General features: G+C 34.2%; 9 protein-coding genes across 9 annotated transcripts; 4 read left to right on the forward strand and 5 right to left on the reverse strand.

Annotated features, from left to right (window-relative positions):
- Positions 1-123: 123 nt before the first annotated feature.
- NAEGRDRAFT_71744 (uncharacterized protein) lies at positions 124-615 on the forward strand (the record flags this gene model as incomplete). The annotated part of the gene is made up of 1 exon (XM_002673167.1): positions 124-615. The coding sequence occupies one exon, from the start codon at positions 124-126 to the stop codon at positions 613-615; it is 492 nt and encodes a 163-aa protein (XP_002673213.1).
- A 925-nt stretch (positions 616-1540) lies between these two features.
- NAEGRDRAFT_59057 (phospolipase B-like protein) lies at positions 1541-3509 on the forward strand (the record flags this gene model as incomplete). Its single annotated transcript, XM_002673168.1, has 3 exons — positions 1541-2138; positions 2287-2812; positions 2856-3509. The coding sequence occupies 3 exons, from the start codon at positions 1541-1543 to the stop codon at positions 3487-3489; spliced, it is 1758 nt and encodes a 585-aa protein (XP_002673214.1). The 3' UTR covers positions 3490-3509.
- Positions 3510-3587: 78 nt separating this feature from the next.
- On the reverse strand, positions 3588-4595 carry NAEGRDRAFT_51782 (rab family small GTPase; the record flags this gene model as incomplete). Its single annotated transcript, XM_002673240.1, has 1 exon — positions 3588-4595. One exon carries the CDS (start codon positions 4593-4595, stop codon positions 3588-3590), a length of 1008 nt encoding a protein of 335 aa, XP_002673286.1.
- Positions 4596-5159: 564 nt separating this feature from the next.
- On the forward strand, positions 5160-5642 carry NAEGRDRAFT_51783 (uncharacterized protein; the record flags this gene model as incomplete). The annotated part of the gene is made up of 1 exon (XM_002673169.1): positions 5160-5642. The coding sequence occupies one exon, from the start codon at positions 5160-5162 to the stop codon at positions 5640-5642; it is 483 nt and encodes a 160-aa protein (XP_002673215.1).
- Positions 5643-5728: 86 nt separating this feature from the next.
- NAEGRDRAFT_71747 (uncharacterized protein) lies at positions 5729-6684 on the reverse strand (the record flags this gene model as incomplete). Its single annotated transcript, XM_002673241.1, has 2 exons — positions 5729-6500; positions 6545-6684. The coding sequence occupies 2 exons, from the start codon at positions 6682-6684 to the stop codon at positions 5729-5731; spliced, it is 912 nt and encodes a 303-aa protein (XP_002673287.1).
- An 848-nt stretch (positions 6685-7532) lies between these two features.
- Positions 7533-9242, reverse strand: NAEGRDRAFT_71748 (uncharacterized protein; the record flags this gene model as incomplete). The annotated part of the gene is made up of 1 exon (XM_002673242.1): positions 7533-9242. The coding sequence occupies one exon, from the start codon at positions 9240-9242 to the stop codon at positions 7533-7535; it is 1710 nt and encodes a 569-aa protein (XP_002673288.1).
- Positions 9243-9459: 217 nt separating this feature from the next.
- Positions 9460-10458, reverse strand: NAEGRDRAFT_81021 (ras family small GTPase). Its single transcript, XM_002673243.1, has 3 exons — positions 10397-10458; positions 10132-10293; positions 9460-10047 (listed from the first exon to the last, which is right to left on the reverse strand). Exons 1-3 carry the CDS (start codon positions 10440-10442, stop codon positions 9668-9670), a joined length of 588 nt encoding a protein of 195 aa, XP_002673289.1. The 5' UTR covers positions 10443-10458; the 3' UTR covers positions 9460-9667.
- Positions 10459-10993: 535 nt separating this feature from the next.
- NAEGRDRAFT_71750 (uncharacterized protein) lies at positions 10994-12850 on the reverse strand (the record flags this gene model as incomplete). Its single annotated transcript, XM_002673244.1, has 1 exon — positions 10994-12850. The coding sequence occupies one exon, from the start codon at positions 12848-12850 to the stop codon at positions 10994-10996; it is 1857 nt and encodes a 618-aa protein (XP_002673290.1).
- Positions 12851-13243: 393 nt separating this feature from the next.
- On the forward strand, positions 13244-17030 carry NAEGRDRAFT_71751 (uncharacterized protein; the record flags this gene model as incomplete). Its single annotated transcript, XM_002673170.1, has 3 exons — positions 13244-13528; positions 13817-16103; positions 16144-17030. The coding sequence occupies 3 exons, from the start codon at positions 13244-13246 to the stop codon at positions 17028-17030; spliced, it is 3459 nt and encodes a 1152-aa protein (XP_002673216.1).
- Positions 17031-17125: the final 95 nt, after the last annotated feature.

Genomic DNA, 17125 nt, shown 5'->3' on the forward strand with positions numbered 1-17125 from the left:
GATTTTTGCTAATTGGGCAGAGCCTTAAAAATCATTGGAGTTTTGAGATTCGAAGCTTATTGGAAGTTAAATAGTAGCTCTTTACAATTCCTGAACAATTAGGAAAGTTTCTTTTTAAAAAAAATGTTCAAAATGGATGATACGGAGAGGGATATAGGAGAACCTTCTTGTAAAAAGAAAAAATTAGAATTTTTGAGTGCTTATCATGTATTTAATAGTGATGAAATTTTGGAAATATTATCGTTCATTCCGAAGGATAATGTTAAATTTATTGTAATGAGTTGTGGGTTGGTTTCGAAACAGTGGAGGAATGTTGTTGTGGAGTATTCGAAACTAGATGTAACAATTGTAGATTACAAATTGTTGGAAGATTTGAAGGCTAGTCATCATTTAAACAATATTGAAACCTTACGAGTTGGTAAAATTGTACCAAATGATGTTTTTTATCAAGTTGCTGGCTTGATAAAACATTTGACGAAACTTGATGTTTGTAATTGCCAAATTGGAGCCGAAGGAGCTAAATGGGTTAAAAATTTTGAACAATTAACTGATCTCGACATTTATGGTAATCTAATTGGTGATGAAGGAGCTGTATTCATTAGTGAAATCAGTTGACTATTTTAAATATTGCAAAAAATTCAATAAGTGCCACTGGAGCCAAATTCATTACTCGACTGAACCAATTGACTAGCCTTAATATCGCCTGGAACTTTGAATTACAATTTGAAGGGATAAAACCAATTTGTCAAATAATGAAACAGTTGACCACTTTCGGTATTGGAAGAATTGCTGTGTTCGATGAGGGAGCAAAATTTATCAGTGAAGAAATGAAACAATTGACTAACTTGGATATCAACAGCAATATGCTAGGTTCAGAGGGAGCAAAGTACTTGAGTGGAATGGAAACTTTAAGAGTACTCAATATTGCTGCCAATGATATATTTGATGAAGGGCTAAATATATTAGTGGAATGAGTCAATTGACTGATTTGAGAGTACAGGGAAGTGAGTTAGGTTTCGAAGGTGTAAAACATATTAGTGGAATGAAACAGTTGACAAAACTTAATATTGGCTGGAATAAGATTGGATATGAGGGGTTACACTTTCTTAGTGAAATGAATCAATTAACCAGTATTTCCTTCGAAGTTGGCAAGGACGAAAGTTTGAAAATTGGTATTAAAGAGGCTAAATCATTAAGTGAAATGACCCAATTGACCTTCCTTAATATTTGTGGCCATAAATTAGACTTTGAACAAGCCAAACTCATTTCCTGCATGAAACCACTGAAAATCCTTCACATCACAAGCAACGACATTTCCACTGAAGAAGAAAAAACACTGCACGATATGAAACAGTGGGAATGTTTAAAAATTTACAAACGTTCCAAATAAATTAACAATGTCTCCCATTCATCATTCCTTACTGTTTCATCAAAATCCCTTCTTAACAATATCTTTAGATTTTTCAGAAATGAGACATTGAATGTTGATGATTTACTTCCTCCGATATTTTCAAACGTTTTTTTTGATTTTTTAAAAAAAATGAAAAGAAACTTTCCCGCCAATTCTCTCGTAGTTTTTATATTGTTGGTGGCTCTTGCTTCATCATCATTCCAACAACAAGAAACCTCTTCGGTAACAGTCTATAGTAAGAATAATTATATTCTCAATTCGGAGGACTATTTGAAAGGAGCTGCTGTTGCTAGACTTGTCGATTCTGTTCAATTGAATGGCTGGTCTCAACTCAATATTTCAACCAATGCTAATTTATTTAATGATGAAGAACAAATGTATGCTGCTGGTATGGCTGAAGGATTAGTTTCCTCCTATCAAACCTGGCAACTTCTTCAAAATCAAATTTATGATTGGAATTTCACGGAAAGTACTGGAAGTGTGAAGAGAACTCCATCATCAAATTATGTTTATCCAAAGGGAATTATTAATTTCCTTACACAAAATAATGCTTGGATGAGAAAGGAAGCTATTCAAAGAAAGGATCATTGCAAGTTTTGGTATCATGTCAATTTGATGATGACTCAATTTGATGGTCTTGTGGATGGTTTTTTGATTGGACAACAACGTGATTCTCGTATTCCTGCAAATAAGTATTTGGATTGGTTTGATTTGTTGGTTTTGCAAGGTATGTTTTTTAGTATTATTGTTAATGTTTAATAATTATTTCAATGCATTTCGCATGATAATTTTGTTATTGGATTCGGAATATTACATTGGAATATTGATGATTTTAAATTGAAATTACATGAAAATGGTTGAAATATATGGAATAGCTGCTGGTGATATGTACACACTTGTGGATGCTTTTGGAAGCTCATTGATGAAGTCTTCTCTCAAGACTCGTGCTGAAGCTTTTGCATCTGGTATTCCTTTGGAAGTTTTCCAATCTAATGCCTTCACTAGAAAGTATAAAGAAGAGCCACCATACACTGAATGTAGTGCTCTCATTAAGGTTACACCAGATTGTAAAAACATCTTTGTAGGTCACACAACCTGGAGAAGATATAACATTATTAACAAGTTCTTCAAGACTCTCACAATGCCACTCAAGTTTGTTGCTGCCAAGACTGTCAGTATGAGTTCTTCTGCCAGTTTCTTCTCCTCTAAGGAAGATTATTTGGCTATGGACTCTGGTTTGGTTGCTTTGGAAACCTCTCTCAGTACCTACAATACTTCATTGTATAAATTGCTCAAGCCAGAATCATTACTTTCATGGGTTAGAAGTGTTGTTGCCAGTAGATTGGCTTATACTTCAAAGGAATGGATTGATACCTTTGCTAAATTCTCCAGTGGTACCTAGTAAGTTTTCTCAATTCATTCACAAAAATATTTAAATGAATAGCAACAATCAATGGATGAGTTTGGATATGAAGAAATTCAAGCCAGGTACTTGTCAATTGGAAAAGGATACCTTATGGATTATTGAAGAACTTCCAGGAGGTGCCAATCAAAATGCTGACGTTTCATCAATTGTAAATTCCAATCAAGGTTATTGGCCAAGTTACAATATTCCATACTTCCCAGAAATTTACAACATGCTTGGTTATGCTGAAGCAAAGAAAAAGTTCGGAAATGAAATGGATTATAAATTGTGTCCAAGAGCTAAGATTTTCGCTAGAGAACAATCCAAGATTATCAATGATTGGAAATCATTTGGAAGAGTTTTGCAATTCAATGAATGGCAAATTGATGAATTCAGTGAAGGAGATCCAGCTAAATCAATTGCTGCTCGTTACGATTTGAGACCTACCAATGGTCAACTCAAACCAGCTGCATTTGGTGGTGCTGATACTAAATTGACCAGTTACAGACACGTCATGAATAGTGCTACTGGTAAACCTGTTACTTTCGGTATGGCTGGTCCAACTCACCAAGAACAAGCTCCATTCACATGGAATGATAATCGTTGGAATTCAATTCCACATTTGGGTCAACCAGACACTTACGATTTTGACTGGGTTCAATTCAACAATTAAAAATTGCACTCTCATACTTAGTTTAGAATTATTAAATTCTTGTTTAAATGGTTGAATTAATATTGACCTACTCAGATTCATAAAATAACCTAGTGTCCTTACAGCACAGTACAATTCCAAGAATTATTTTCAGTTTTCTGTGGTGATGGTTCTTGAATTAGTGTCCAATCTTTCAATTGTTGGAAATAGGTAAATTGCAATTGAACGAACCAAAATGGAGTAAACACATTCTTCATATCCTTTGAATTAGCCTGTACGAAGATTGATTGCCGGAATCCAAATGCCTTTTTCACAGCCTCCTTTGGGTTGACCATCTCAGTAACTTGAACATTTGAGTACAAGCCAAGAATAATGCCCAGATGTGGTTGTTTTAGAACCTCTTTAACTGCCTCAAACCATTTATCCAAATCATCAAGTGTTTCCTTTCGATTCATTGCAAAACAGATAAGAAAATTCAACCATGAAAGCCTTCCCAATTGCTTTACAACTCCAGTCGAAAGGTATCTTTCCTGTCGAGCAGTATCCCATATTTGATGTTTAAACGCTTCCTCACCTCTAAGAGGAGCAAACGCCTTGACAATAAAATCAACCATTGAGTGAGAATAATTGTCAAAGTGTCCATTGTTCATTGTCTTTGAAAAGGTTTTCTTTCCAACAAAAGCATCACCTACAAGCATGTACTTGATGGTGTTGTTGTTGGAATTTATGAGCTTGGGTTTCTCATAAGAAGGACGAAATCTAGATCGATAAAAATCCAATAAATTAAATTGACTTTCTAATACGTGCTCAACGTTTTTTGAATCTTTTTGTTCTGATGGATTAATATTACCCAATCTAAATGCCAATTGTAATAAATACATTCGAATGAAATACTTTGAATTTCCAATCAACGAAATTTTGTCCGATTCATCTTCAATATTTCCATTGGAAGAAGAAATTGAAATTTTACATCCCAACAAATTTTCATCACACCTTAAAATTTCATCCACATAAACCCAACATTTTCCCACCACTTGATAAATTGCTTGGTTAGTTCCCACTAGTGAAGCAAGCACATCAATAGGATGCAAAAATTGAATAACTGTGGTCCAAACATCTTGATTCATTTTTTTTTGATTGTAAAAATAAAAATTTACAGTAATAAGCAACAAGATTTTTATTTTGTCATGAATCATCTTGTATTAAGATGTTGATGTGATCTGGGAGAAAATAAATTGTGCAATGTGCTCATTGGGACAAATTTTAAAAGTTGTAACTAGTTAAGGAACATTGAGGGGAATGGATTAAAAACTTGTGAAGCAAGTTTTGACACTTTCTACCAACCAAGTGGGTGTTGTCCTTTAATATTAAGGACATAATTCAACTTGTCCTTTTTCTATCTAAAAAAATACAGTGGATACAATTTCTTTAGAATCATCATCCTCACCAACCCAATAAAACAAAACAACATTCCAAACTTTGGAAGTTGATCCTTCCCAAATTCAAAATGACAAAGAGAAATACTTCCCAGAACTATTTGTTGAAGATGAACAAGATGTAATCATACAAATTAGTCAAAAGTCAGATTGAAGAATTGTCTATTTTTATGTAGAATTGGACTGCTATAACATTTATATTCCATATTTGACAATTTTCCATTAAAACAATTTTTTGTAAATTCAATCAAAAAAATGCTTCGTTCCAAAATCACTTCCGTTTGCTCATCACGACAATTTATTAATTCCTTCGGCAAATCCTCATTATTTCCATCATTAAACACAAAATTACATAATTTCCATTCCTTACAAAGTAACCGAAAATCAAACTCATCCGATATTGATGCAAAATCCATCATTAAATCTATTAAAGTCCCAGAAATGGGTAATGGTATTAGATCCGCAACCATTTCCCGATGGAAGAAACATCCAGGTGATGAATGTGATGGTTCTGATGTGTTGGCTGAATTGGAGATGAAGAATTCTGATATGAAATTATTGCTCGAGTTGAGACCACCTGTTAAGGGACAAGTGAGGGAACATTTGAAGAATGTTGGAGATGAGGTGATGGTTGGAGAGAAGATTGCAACCATGGAAACGTTGGATATTGATGAGGAAAGTAGATTGAGACATGTTGTGGAGGATGCTATCATTGATGTTCATGTTTTACCTAAATAGAGATGTGGATAGAATAAATTAATGGAAAATATAGTTTAATATTAAACTATTTAATATTTACAGGTTTTAGGTTGACTATTAAAAACTTAAGGAAGTGAAATTGTTGAAATTGGAGTGTTTGGTTCACTATCGATGGATATTGAAGAATTGGAAAGATTATGGAAATTATCTTGATTGGAGGCAGTTAGGAATGTTCCAAATTGTTGGTGATTACTAGTATTGGTAGTGTTTGGTGACATTTCAATTCCTTTTGAGTTTTCCAAAGCTCTATTTGTTTTGTGTTCAAAGTTGACTGCCTTAATGGCATTCTTGACCATCCTTTTCATTTCACTGATAGGTCCAAAGAGGATACACAAACCAACAATGAAAATCCATGTAGCAATTGCCTTTCCAATTAACGAAACCACTTGAAAGTAAACTGAAACATTCGAAACTTCTCCTATAAACGAAATCAATTCCATCAAACACAAGAAAACAGCAATCAAAGCAACTAAACTCACAATGATAACAATTCTAATAATTGCCTTCTTACTAGTTTCCTTCAAATAATGTCCAGAATTTTCACTACTTTGTTTCAAATGTCTGATTAGCTGAACGGTTGTCCAAATTACATAACCCAATGAAGAAAGAACACATAGAATGAAGATAGTTGTTGTCAATGAATAGAAAAATATAAGAGCTGGTTTGATGGTTGTGTCATTGGTTGCTTGTTGAACTTTTGTTATTTGGTCAACTAGCACAGTAATGATATAACCTATAATCACCACTGAAAGAATGATAGGAATGGTAATTATCGATCCAAGAAGAATCTTGAATACCTTTTCTGAAATGTATTTCAACTTCCTGCTCGTTTGCAAACTATTTCACATTTAAAACAATTCTAATCTTAAACTAAAACTTACAATATATAACAAACAAACAAGAACTGCACCACCAACCACCAATCATTCACAGCCCATCCACAATAAATCAATGCATTAATCACTCTCACATGGAGTGGTTTCTCAGAACTGACAAAAGTCGCCACAGGAAAAGCCAACATGTTTAAGATTCGTAAAGCAAATAAAATGATCAAGATTACAACACTAGGTAACATGATAGAGAAGAGGATGATCTTGTTTTTGGAGAAGGGCCTTTTGGGTTTGATAGGAGTTGAAGAAGGATTGTTTTCGTCTGGTTTCGTTTTTTGGCTTGCTTTTGATTTGTGTTTAAAGCAGATTAGGAGGGTAAGAATGAATGGAAGGAGAATAATGAAGGATAGCATTTGAATGAAGGTTACCGAAACCTCGCCAATGATTTGCGCAGTGGACACTGTTTCGTTTAAAGAAGAAGAATTAGATGAAACAGCTTGTATTATGAACAAATCAACTAATGACGACATTTTCAAGCTTAAAGATAAAATCTAGTGGTATAGTGGAAGGACTCTGTTTTTTTTGAATGTTTCTTGCATGTTTTGGAGAATAATCTTGTTTCTGATAGAAATTGTTGGCGGATAAACAAACTCTGCGCAAATGAATGACGATTGGAAATATCCCATCTAACATCTCTCATTGTTTTGGAGAGTGAGCTACAGAATTGATGGTTTCGGTACAGATTTGTTTCGAAGGAATGTTCACGTGTGGAATATAGAAACCTATAAACGTAGCCAGTTGGAAAATGTATTCTTTTGGTGGATTAGTTTGTTTAATTGGAGTAAAACAGTGCCTTTGTTTCGACTAATACCCTTTCTATATTTACATTGTATTACATTGACAATAAAATCTGCTTGATATTAATAGTAGTGGTACTAAAAATCTTAGAAATTGAAACCATAGTAAATACATTTGCCTTACATTGCGAAATTAAACTGTTTCATTCAATCTTCGAGAAAATAGATAGAATGTTTCTTTTTCATGAAGATTTATCCAACTCTCCCAATCTTGCACTTTCTTCTACTAATTCTCGTGTGAGTTGAGTCCAATCTGCTTCAAAATGATATTCTTGAATACTTGTTGCTTCTTGAATGGTTAGGAAGAGAATTTCTTCATAAGAAATTGAGACATCCAGCTTAAACTCTCTCAAAACAGTTTTATCACTGGTTTCATTCAAATTAGGAATACAAAATTCTCCCAATAATAAATTATTCCTCGGTATGTATCTTTCACCCATGTACAATTTGAAATGGAATTGGTTTGTGGATGGGTTGACATTCTTTTGTACAGTGAACGATTTCTTGTAAGGCAGGTAAGTATTCCTATGGGCCAGAATCATCATTTTCCTATTATGTTCAATTCCAATGCTAAGTGGCAACACAACGTGTGCCCAAAAAGTATTTCTAACTCTGAACTGTTCACAAAATACGGTAGCTCCTCTTGCCTTAATGGTTTTTGGAGGAATGTTGTCGTATAAAACGAATTGATTATTTCCTTTGAAGAATTCTCGGATTGTAGATGAAAATTTTGAGATTTGACAACAAGCACCACATAAAATCAAATCACTGACAGAATGAATTGATTTTGAATTCCTTTCCAATAGAGAGTTCAGTAGGGATGTAATTTTTGAGACTACTGGTGTTACTAATTGTTCAAATTTTGGTTTGCTGAGGACTAAAGAGAAATCAACTCCATCCATCAAGGAATCTACCTGAATCAAAACATTGAGTAGATTTCTTTCGCCGTATAATTCTTCTTTGGCAAGTTTACATACCTCATAAAGTCTGGCTCTTGCCTTTGGATTTGTAAGCTGCTTTTTTGTTTTCTTTTTAAATTCTTGCACACAATAGTTAACCAATAGCTCATCAATAGAATTTCCTGAAATGGTACTATCTGAAGTGTATTCAATCAACTCGAAAATACCTTCTTCCAAATTGTATAGTGTTGCTATTGTACATGTAGATCCACAATTCAAAATTAACAAATCTCTGTCCGTCTTGTTATTGATGCTATATGCCAATCCAGCAGCTATCACATCTTTAATTGCTCGTTCCACTTTAAATCCTGCCATTTCAAAAGCACTTTTTAAAAACGTTAATTGTAAATCATTGTAAAATACTGGAACTGTAATAATATTTCGTTCGAAAAGATCTTTTCCCATATCCTTTCCCAATATTTCCACTCTCAATTTATCAAATAATTTCACCATTAGGGTAAATAGTGGAATCTCAATTGAATAATTAGTTTTCGTATCAGTAATCTTAATCTGAATCAACTTGTTTAAATTCTCTACATCGTCTTTCGATTTGATATGTACATTCTCAGTAAATATTTGACTTATTAATCTCTTCTCTCCCTCAATTTCATCATTTTCCAAAATCTTGATTTCATTCAATTGATCTTGATCCGATCCCAAACAATCAATTAATCTCTTAATATTTACAATTGTAAAATCAATATATTCCTCATCACTCTCTTCAAAACCAAACAATTCAAATCGTTTAATTTTACTCTCCATCATACAAACAATAACCGTATCAACATTAGAACCCAATCTAATAACATTCTCTCCCAAACAACCCGAGCAAATATCACTCGAAACCTTGATGAAGGAATTTCCGAAATCAATTCCGAACCAGTACCGATCCTCTCGTACAAGATTTGGCAAATAATCAGTTGCTATTATCATTTTTTTCAATTTCAATTAAAATTTAGATATTTAAAAATTAATTTAAATAATAATAATTTTAGATGAGATTTTTGAAAACAAAAAAGGAGAATAGACACTTTTTGGACAAATCAAAGATAACGATCAATTAGTTCTGCAGAAATATAGATATTCATCAAAGATATTGTTGTACCCACGAACGATATAATGAAGAACAAGAAGAATAACAACACTCAAAGATATTATATGGTACAATTTACGGAATATGTATTCAAGTAGTTCATACTACTAAAAATTACTAGACTATAGAGAGAGCGAAGTGAGAGAGTTGTTTGTTGTTTTGTTGTTGGAGAGAGAGTTTCATATGTGTATTATATAAAATTAGTGAGTCCTCTTCTTCATATGATCAACAATGAATTCATTGGCGGGAAGTATAATAAAAAAATTTACAAGAGATTGCAACCCTTCTTCTTTCCACTCTTGGTATCCTTTCCGACTGGAGTTGAAGGCTTTGACTTTCTAACTTCACGAACGAGGGCCATGAAAGCTTCATCAACGTTCAATCTTTGCTTGGCTGAGGTTTCCAAACTTGGGATGCTCAATTGCTTGGCAAATTGTTTACCTTCATCAGCACTGATGACTCTTTCAGATTCCAAATCACACTTGTTACCAACAAGAACCATTGGGACTTTATCAGCATCCTTGACTCTCAAGATTTGTTCATAGAAATCATTGATTTCTTCAAAGGTCTTTCTGTCAATGACAGAGTAAACCAACAAGAAACCATCACCAGTTCTCATGTATTGATCTCTCAAAGCCTTGTATTCTATATAATAATTTATGTATCATCATCATAATAATATTGTTGTTGCCGGTTAATAACAAAAAGTAAATATTTTCAAAAACAAACCTTCTTGACCGGCAGTATCCAAGATTTCCAAGAAACATGGCTTGTCATCAACTTTAGCGTGCTTTCTATAAGAATCTTCAATAGTTGGATCGTATTCTTCAACGAAGATGTTTTGAATGAATTGGACAGTCAAGGCACTTTTACCGACACCACCACCACCGACTAGAGAGTTGTATTAAATAATTATTCAAAGAAAGTTAGAAGAAAGCATATACGAAAGGTTGAAAGTTAACGTTAGAGAAGGTGAATATTTTGTTTTACATACCAACGGCGAGCTTGTATTCTTCCATACCAGAATTGTTTGAAGCCATTTTGTGAATATTTTTTTTAATTTGTGTTGGGTAACAAGTGACAGGCTGAATTACAGTTTTAAATGTCAAGCCATTAATCATAGTTCTCTGTTCACATTAAGATGCTCAACAAAGACAATTCTCTCAAACAAAAAGCATCAACATATGGCCATAGAACTCATGGAATCGAGTACTATCTTCCACGAACACGCATGGAAAAGAGTTCTCAATACCTTTGGAGATTTGATACTGTTGGATATGTTTTACTAATTGGGTTCTTTATGATAAATAGTACGTTATCGCTATGGTATTGAATAGTGATGGTTGTAGATGATGTCTTTACATCGATGAGGTGGGTAGTAAAAAAGATAGAATATTGGATAATGGCATGTAGATGTTGAAATTGAATATTTTTGCGAATATTGAAGTGATAACTTCAACTAGAGTTGAAGAAAAATTTACAGTGTTGAAATTTGTAGAAAATTTAAAAAAATATTTCAGCATGGAAATTTCATTTGGTTGAATGTTTCTGGTCGGAATGTTTGGCTTCATCATGATAATGTTTTAATAAATTATTTTGTTACTGAGGATGATTGTTGTAGGTAAACCCTAACTTCTCTCTTGAGTACTTTAGCTAATTGAGAGCGAGGTAAATCACCATCAAATATGTGAATAGAATTTGGTAAATCTTCCTGTGGGACCTTCTTCTCTGTGAGGAATAACATTAATTCTTCACATAGGGCCTTCTTCTTTTCCTCATCATTAACAATATCAGCCTTTCTTCCATGACGCAACGATATGGCCATAACAGCCTTCTCTTCACTCACTTGAACGTAGGCTGTTTCCTTGATGGCTGGATGATCATGAATAATTTCCTCGACAAGTCTTGGGTAGGTAGTATGAGTAGTGGAAGATGTTGTCTTGGTAGTATCATCATTATCATCATGATTGTTATTTGTAGAGATTGAAGATGCAGAACTATTAATCCTTCTCTCAATAACATCAGCCCTTCTTCCCAAGACGTACAATCGACCCTCTCTCAAGTAGCCAACATCTCCAATGTGAAGCCATCCTCCTTTGAGTGTCTTTTCCGTCATTTCCTGATTCTTAATGTATCCCTTGAATTGTGTAGGACTCTTGACGAGAATGTTACCTATTGGAGGAGGTTTGCTCTTGTCTGTCCACTCCAAAACCTTATCATCATCATCAGCAATAACAACTTGAACCTGAGGAACAACAATACCAACAGAACTCAACACTGAGCGAGGAGCCCATCTGTATTTTCCATTCTCGTCTATAGTATTGCTCTCTAAAAGGTGATTTGTTGTGGAAAGCATGGAAACTGGTGGAAGAACTTCAGCAGAGCCATATCCTTGTTGAAGAATTGGACCAAAACGAGCAAGGGCCTCTTCTAATTTTCCTACCGGCATTAATTCAGTTCCATAAATAATATTGGTGAGGGAAGAAAGATCGACCTTGTCAATATTTGGTGAATCCAACAAATCTATCAACAAGCTAGGAGTTGTGAATAGTCTAGTAACTTTGTACTTGGGAATCAACTTTAAAAATTCTTCAGCTGTAAATTCAGATGGAATAAGGAGAGCTCCTCCCGATATCAGAGTAGGGATAACCATGCCACTTCCAGCACCATTAGTAGGAATACCAACAAGAGAAACTTCATTAATTTTCTCAGGATCAATGCTTGGATCTAATTTTGACTTGTCAATTGGAGGAGAGGAAAAACTCACTGGTCCAAGCTCTACATTTCTAATAGTAAGTGTAAGACTGAGGATGAATAGACCATGATTAGCACTAAGACATTTAGGAACTGAAGTAGTACCACTAGTAAAGCCCAAACTGTACCAATCATCAGGATTGATCACATTGGATGAATATTGATAAAAGTCAGATTTTGATTTTTTGGAATTTGTAACAATATTGTTAAACTCTTCATCAATAACATCAAATGATAACAAACTAATCTGTGGAACTATTTCTTTGAGTAGTTGAGAAGATTCTTCACCAGCACGTCTATCATATAGGAAACAATAATTCCTGTCCTCTCTAATTTCAACCTTATCCATCACATGCAAGAGTAATTCCTTGCCTGCATTTCTAGGAATATTCACTAGAATAATTCCACTCTCAAAGCATGCTAACATGGCCAGGATGTACTCTGAACCTTCTGGCAGCAAGGTAAATAGATAATCACCCTTTCTCAATGATGCTTTATTTGTGAGAACTGTCAATAAGGTCAACATTCTTTCCTTCAGTTCCGAATAGGTGAGTGGTTTTATCGAAGGAGAAATGAGAGCATACTTATCGTTGGCATATCGTTTGTATGCAAATCGAAACACATCCCTCGGTATTGAAAACCTACTCATCAGCAACAAGAGGAACTGTTTTCTGAACCATGTTAAAATCGACATTTTTTTGTACTGGATCTGGATGCAAACGTATTCGACCATTCGCTTAATTGATTGATTGGAAACAAATCTCATGTTCCAGTACATGAGCAAGAATTCGATTTGGTATGCATTTTCAATACATTTTAACATTCTTTGCTGATTTGGAAAGGTTTAGATCATCATCTTAATATTGTAAACACATTGAATTCATCCATTAGAACCTTTTTTATTGTTTACAATTACTGCCAACCAATGAAAACCCATCCAAACTCTACCTTTTACCTTCCACTGCACATAATATGGAACATTGAATAATAGCGATTCAGGTTCTTCTTCATTTTCTTTTAAAATCTCCTTCCATTTCCAGAACTTTATCAGTACCAAATCATCACGAATTTAATTTCCAAAAACAAAATGACAACCTCTACTCAACCGTTCACACATGGTTCATCATCACCCTCTACATCATCAACAACTGTTTTACCCATAACAGATGTAGGAGGAGGAGGAGTTGATTCATCATCTAGGGTTGAATTGATGAAGGATGAGCATTATCAAAGAATGGAAAAGAAGGAACATGATGAAGATGGTTATAGAGTGTTCTTTGGTGATAGACAGTTGAATATGAAGCAGGTTAGGAGGGGATGGTTCGGGATGAAGAGGAAAAGATTTTCCGATAATAGTGTTTCAACTACAAAGGTATGTTCAACTCAGATGAACTATTTAATATTTATTAATAATATTTAATATTTAATATTTTTTGTAATCAATAACATGCTGTTGATTGATGGAATGGCAAATTTTGTGTGAAATTAGTACACGTGGTGGAATTTCATTGTGTTGAATTTATTTCACCAATTGAAACATTTGAGTAATTTGTACTTTCTCCTAGCTCTGATTTTTGCATTCATTCCTGGAGTGAGTCCAACAACGCCCATTACACAATTACAAATAATTTTCATTATTTTGGTGAATATGTTGAGAGAGGGAGGTGAAGATATATTGAGATATCTCAATGATAGAAAGGTCAATAGAAAGATGACGAATGTTTTGGTGGAGGATAAAGTGGTGCCAATTCACACGAGTAAGGTGAGAGTGGGGGATATTGTGAGAGTGGAATGTGATGAGACTATACCTGCTGATATGATTTTGTTGGGATCGTGTCATTGTGAGGAGGAATCAGATGGAAGAGTTTCACTTTCGTCCAATTGCAAAATTGAAACTGCCAATTTGGATGGTGAGACAAATTTAAAGACAAGATTTGGAATTTTGAATGAAACAGTTCAAATGCCATCAAATCAAACAAAAGAGAATGTAATAATCAATACCTTGTTACAAATTAAGGGAAGTGTCGATTGTGAACTTCCAAGTGAAAATTTACACAGTTTCAAAGCTAGTGCTCTACTGAAATATTCACAGAATGAATCACAATCGAGATTAATTCCCATCAATCAACAACACTTACTTTTGAAAGGAACAATCCTCAAAGCAACTGAATATGTCTATGGATTGGTGATTTATTGTGGAAAGGACACCAAAATGATGAGAAACATGCAGAAAGGAAGAGTTAAATTCACCTCTGTGAATTTTACAATGAATATCATGATTGGTATCTTGTTTGTGATCATGTGCTGTTTGTGTATTGCCTTTGCAGGAGTTTCGTCCTATTTTGAATTCACACTTGCCAAAATTTCAAGCTACACTGGTAAATCTACATTGAATGTCAGCAATGCTGCCAGTGTTGTGCTCTCCATGATGACATTCTTTATTCTTTTCAATTCGTTGATTCCAATTTCTCTATTTGTGACTTTGGAATTTGTTAGAATGTTTCAGGCATGGCTTGTGAATATGGATAATGAAATGGCAGTTTACGATGCTGATCCACATGATCCAGTATCGAGAAAGACACTCATTTCTGCATCTTCACTCTCTTCTGAGCTTTTACCTGATTTGGCAACAGTTGACATTATATTCTCAGATAAGACTGGTACTCTGACAGAAAATTCCATGATTTTCAACAAGATTTGTTTTGGAACAAACTATGTTCATGATGATAAGGTCAATAATGGTCAACTAAACACTTTGATTCAACAATCTCTTAAAGAAACAACTGATCAAGCTCAAACAAATGATTCAAAGAATGAAAATACGTTTGGAGAGGATGAATTATTCCAATCTCTGAATACCATGCTACTTCTCTCACTGTGCCACAATGTAGATGTGAGAGCTTCTGACGATTCTCAATCTTCCTCAGTGGAATTATTGGAAAATGTCGAAGAAACTCGTCCATACTATGAAGGAGCTAGTGTTGATGAAGTTGCTCTTGTGAATGGTGCTTTCAATAATGGGTTCAAGTTGAAATTTTACTCTGAAAAGAAAACCATCGTCTCCATATTTGGAATTGATTATACCTTTGAAAGATTGTGTGAAATACCCTTCACACCAGAGAGAAAGAGAATGTCAACCATTTTCAAAATTCCTAAAGAATTTCTTCAAGCTTTCCCAATTTACAGAAGGAAGACAGGACTTGAAAATGAAGAATCACTTGTCGTCTGTTTCACAAAAGGAGCAGACAGTTTTTTATTCCCATACATTGAGGAAAATCAATCGAATTCAGCACTGAAAGGTAAACTTGAACAGCATATTTTGGAGTTTGCCAAAGATGGACTCAGAACACTGTTACTGGCCTACAAGTTTATTCCAAATCAGAATATAGTTGATGAGTTTGTTATCAAGTATAATGAATTGAAATCAAAGCAAGAAGTTCAACAAGAGTTGTTAGATACATTGGAAAATGAAATGGAGAGAAATTTACAAATTTCTGGAGCTACTGGAATTGAAGATTCACTTCAGGAGAAAGTTCCAGAGACTGTCAAATTCTTCCTTGATGCTGGTCTTCAATTGTGGATGCTGACTGGAGATAAGACTGAAACGGCGATCAACATTGCAGGAATGTCTAATTTTATTGGAAAGGAAACTAGACTAATCTATCTTAATGGAGAAGAATTTAAATCAGATCAATGCATGGAACAATTACAAATCAAACAAAAAGAAATTGGAGAAGAGACGGATGTAGCTCTTGTCATTGATGGATTGGCCCTTTCCTATTGTGTCGAAAACAATGAGAAACAAGATTTATTCTTTGAAATTGTGAAAAAATGCAAGACTGTCATTTGTTGTAGAGCTACCCCAAAGCAAAAATCACTTCTTGTTGGTATTGCACAAAGGAAATTGAAAAAGAAAGGATTAGCTATAGGAGATGGTGCCAATGATGGTAAGTTTATGGTTAGAATTTGAATTTTTACAATTAATAGTTCCAATGATTCAAAAGGCAAAGATTGGTGTAGGGATTATTGGAAAGGAAGGATCTCAAGCAAAGCTCAATTCTGATTTTGCCATTCCAAGATTCCACATGTTGAGAAAATTATTGGCTGTTCATGGAAGATACTCATTTAAGAGATGTGCCAAACACATCTTTTATAGTTTCTACAAGAATATCAGCGTCACTTGTTTGCAGATCTATTTCACCTTCTATACCATGTATTCAGGTCAGACACTTGTGGATGCCAATAACCTTTCGTGGTGGAATTTATTCTTTACCATTCTCAATACGTTCATTTATGGTTGGTTCGATAAGGATATTCGTGAATCAAAATTATTGGATGAAAAACTTGGACCTAAACTGTATGCCAGTTTAAAGAAGGAGAATATCTTTAATCTCTACATGTTTACAAGATGGATTGGATCTGGTATTGTTCACTCATTGATAATTTTCATGGTGGTGATTTATGGAACTGAGGGTTCCATTTTCGGCAATGGACAAGATTCAGATAGTTTGTGGCTTAAATCTGTGTTGGCAACTTCATGCATGATTTGTGTTGTGAATTTTAAGTGTTATTTGGAGATGGAAGACTTTACAATTATTAATCATGTATGCATGTTCCTTTCGTTTGTGATTTTCTATGGATACAATATTTTGCTAACAGCTTATCCAAAAACTATTGGAGTAGTAATGACTGACACTTATTTATTTGGAGCTTGGGATGGTGGAATACGATCTGCTATCTTCTGGTTTGTCCACATCTTTGGTATTGTTGTTCCATTGAGTTTGGATCTTGCTGGTCATGGTTTTAAAGTGCTTTTTTGGCCTGATGAATATCAGAAAGTGAAATTGATGAAACTTCCAGAACCAAAAGTGTAATTACATCAATAAACATGATTGGTTATCCTCATTTGTTGCTGTAACAATATCTGATTTTCCAAATCCCGTATTATTTTCCATAATTGTTGAAGATG

The sequence above is a fragment of the Naegleria gruberi genome, assembly GCF_000004985.1.
Source record: "Naegleria gruberi genomic scaffold NAEGRscaffold_48, whole genome shotgun sequence".
Lineage (NCBI taxonomy): Eukaryota > Heterolobosea > Eutetramitea > Acrasida > Naegleriidae > Naegleria > Naegleria gruberi.

Bases quoted from the DNA above. Each gene is read 5' to 3' on its own strand.
- NAEGRDRAFT_81021 (XM_002673243.1), bottom strand. From the start codon at position 10,442: ATGGCTTCAAACAATTCTGGTATGGAAGAATACAAGCTCGCCGTTG. The intron at 10,294-10,396 runs GTATGTAAAACA...ACAACTCTCTAG, and splicing joins AGAATACAAGCTCGCCGTTG to TCGGTGGTGGTGGTGTCGGT. The intron at 10,048-10,131 runs GTTTGTTTTTGA...ATTATTATATAG, and splicing joins GGATACTGCCGGTCAAGAAG to AATACAAGGCTTTGAGAGAT.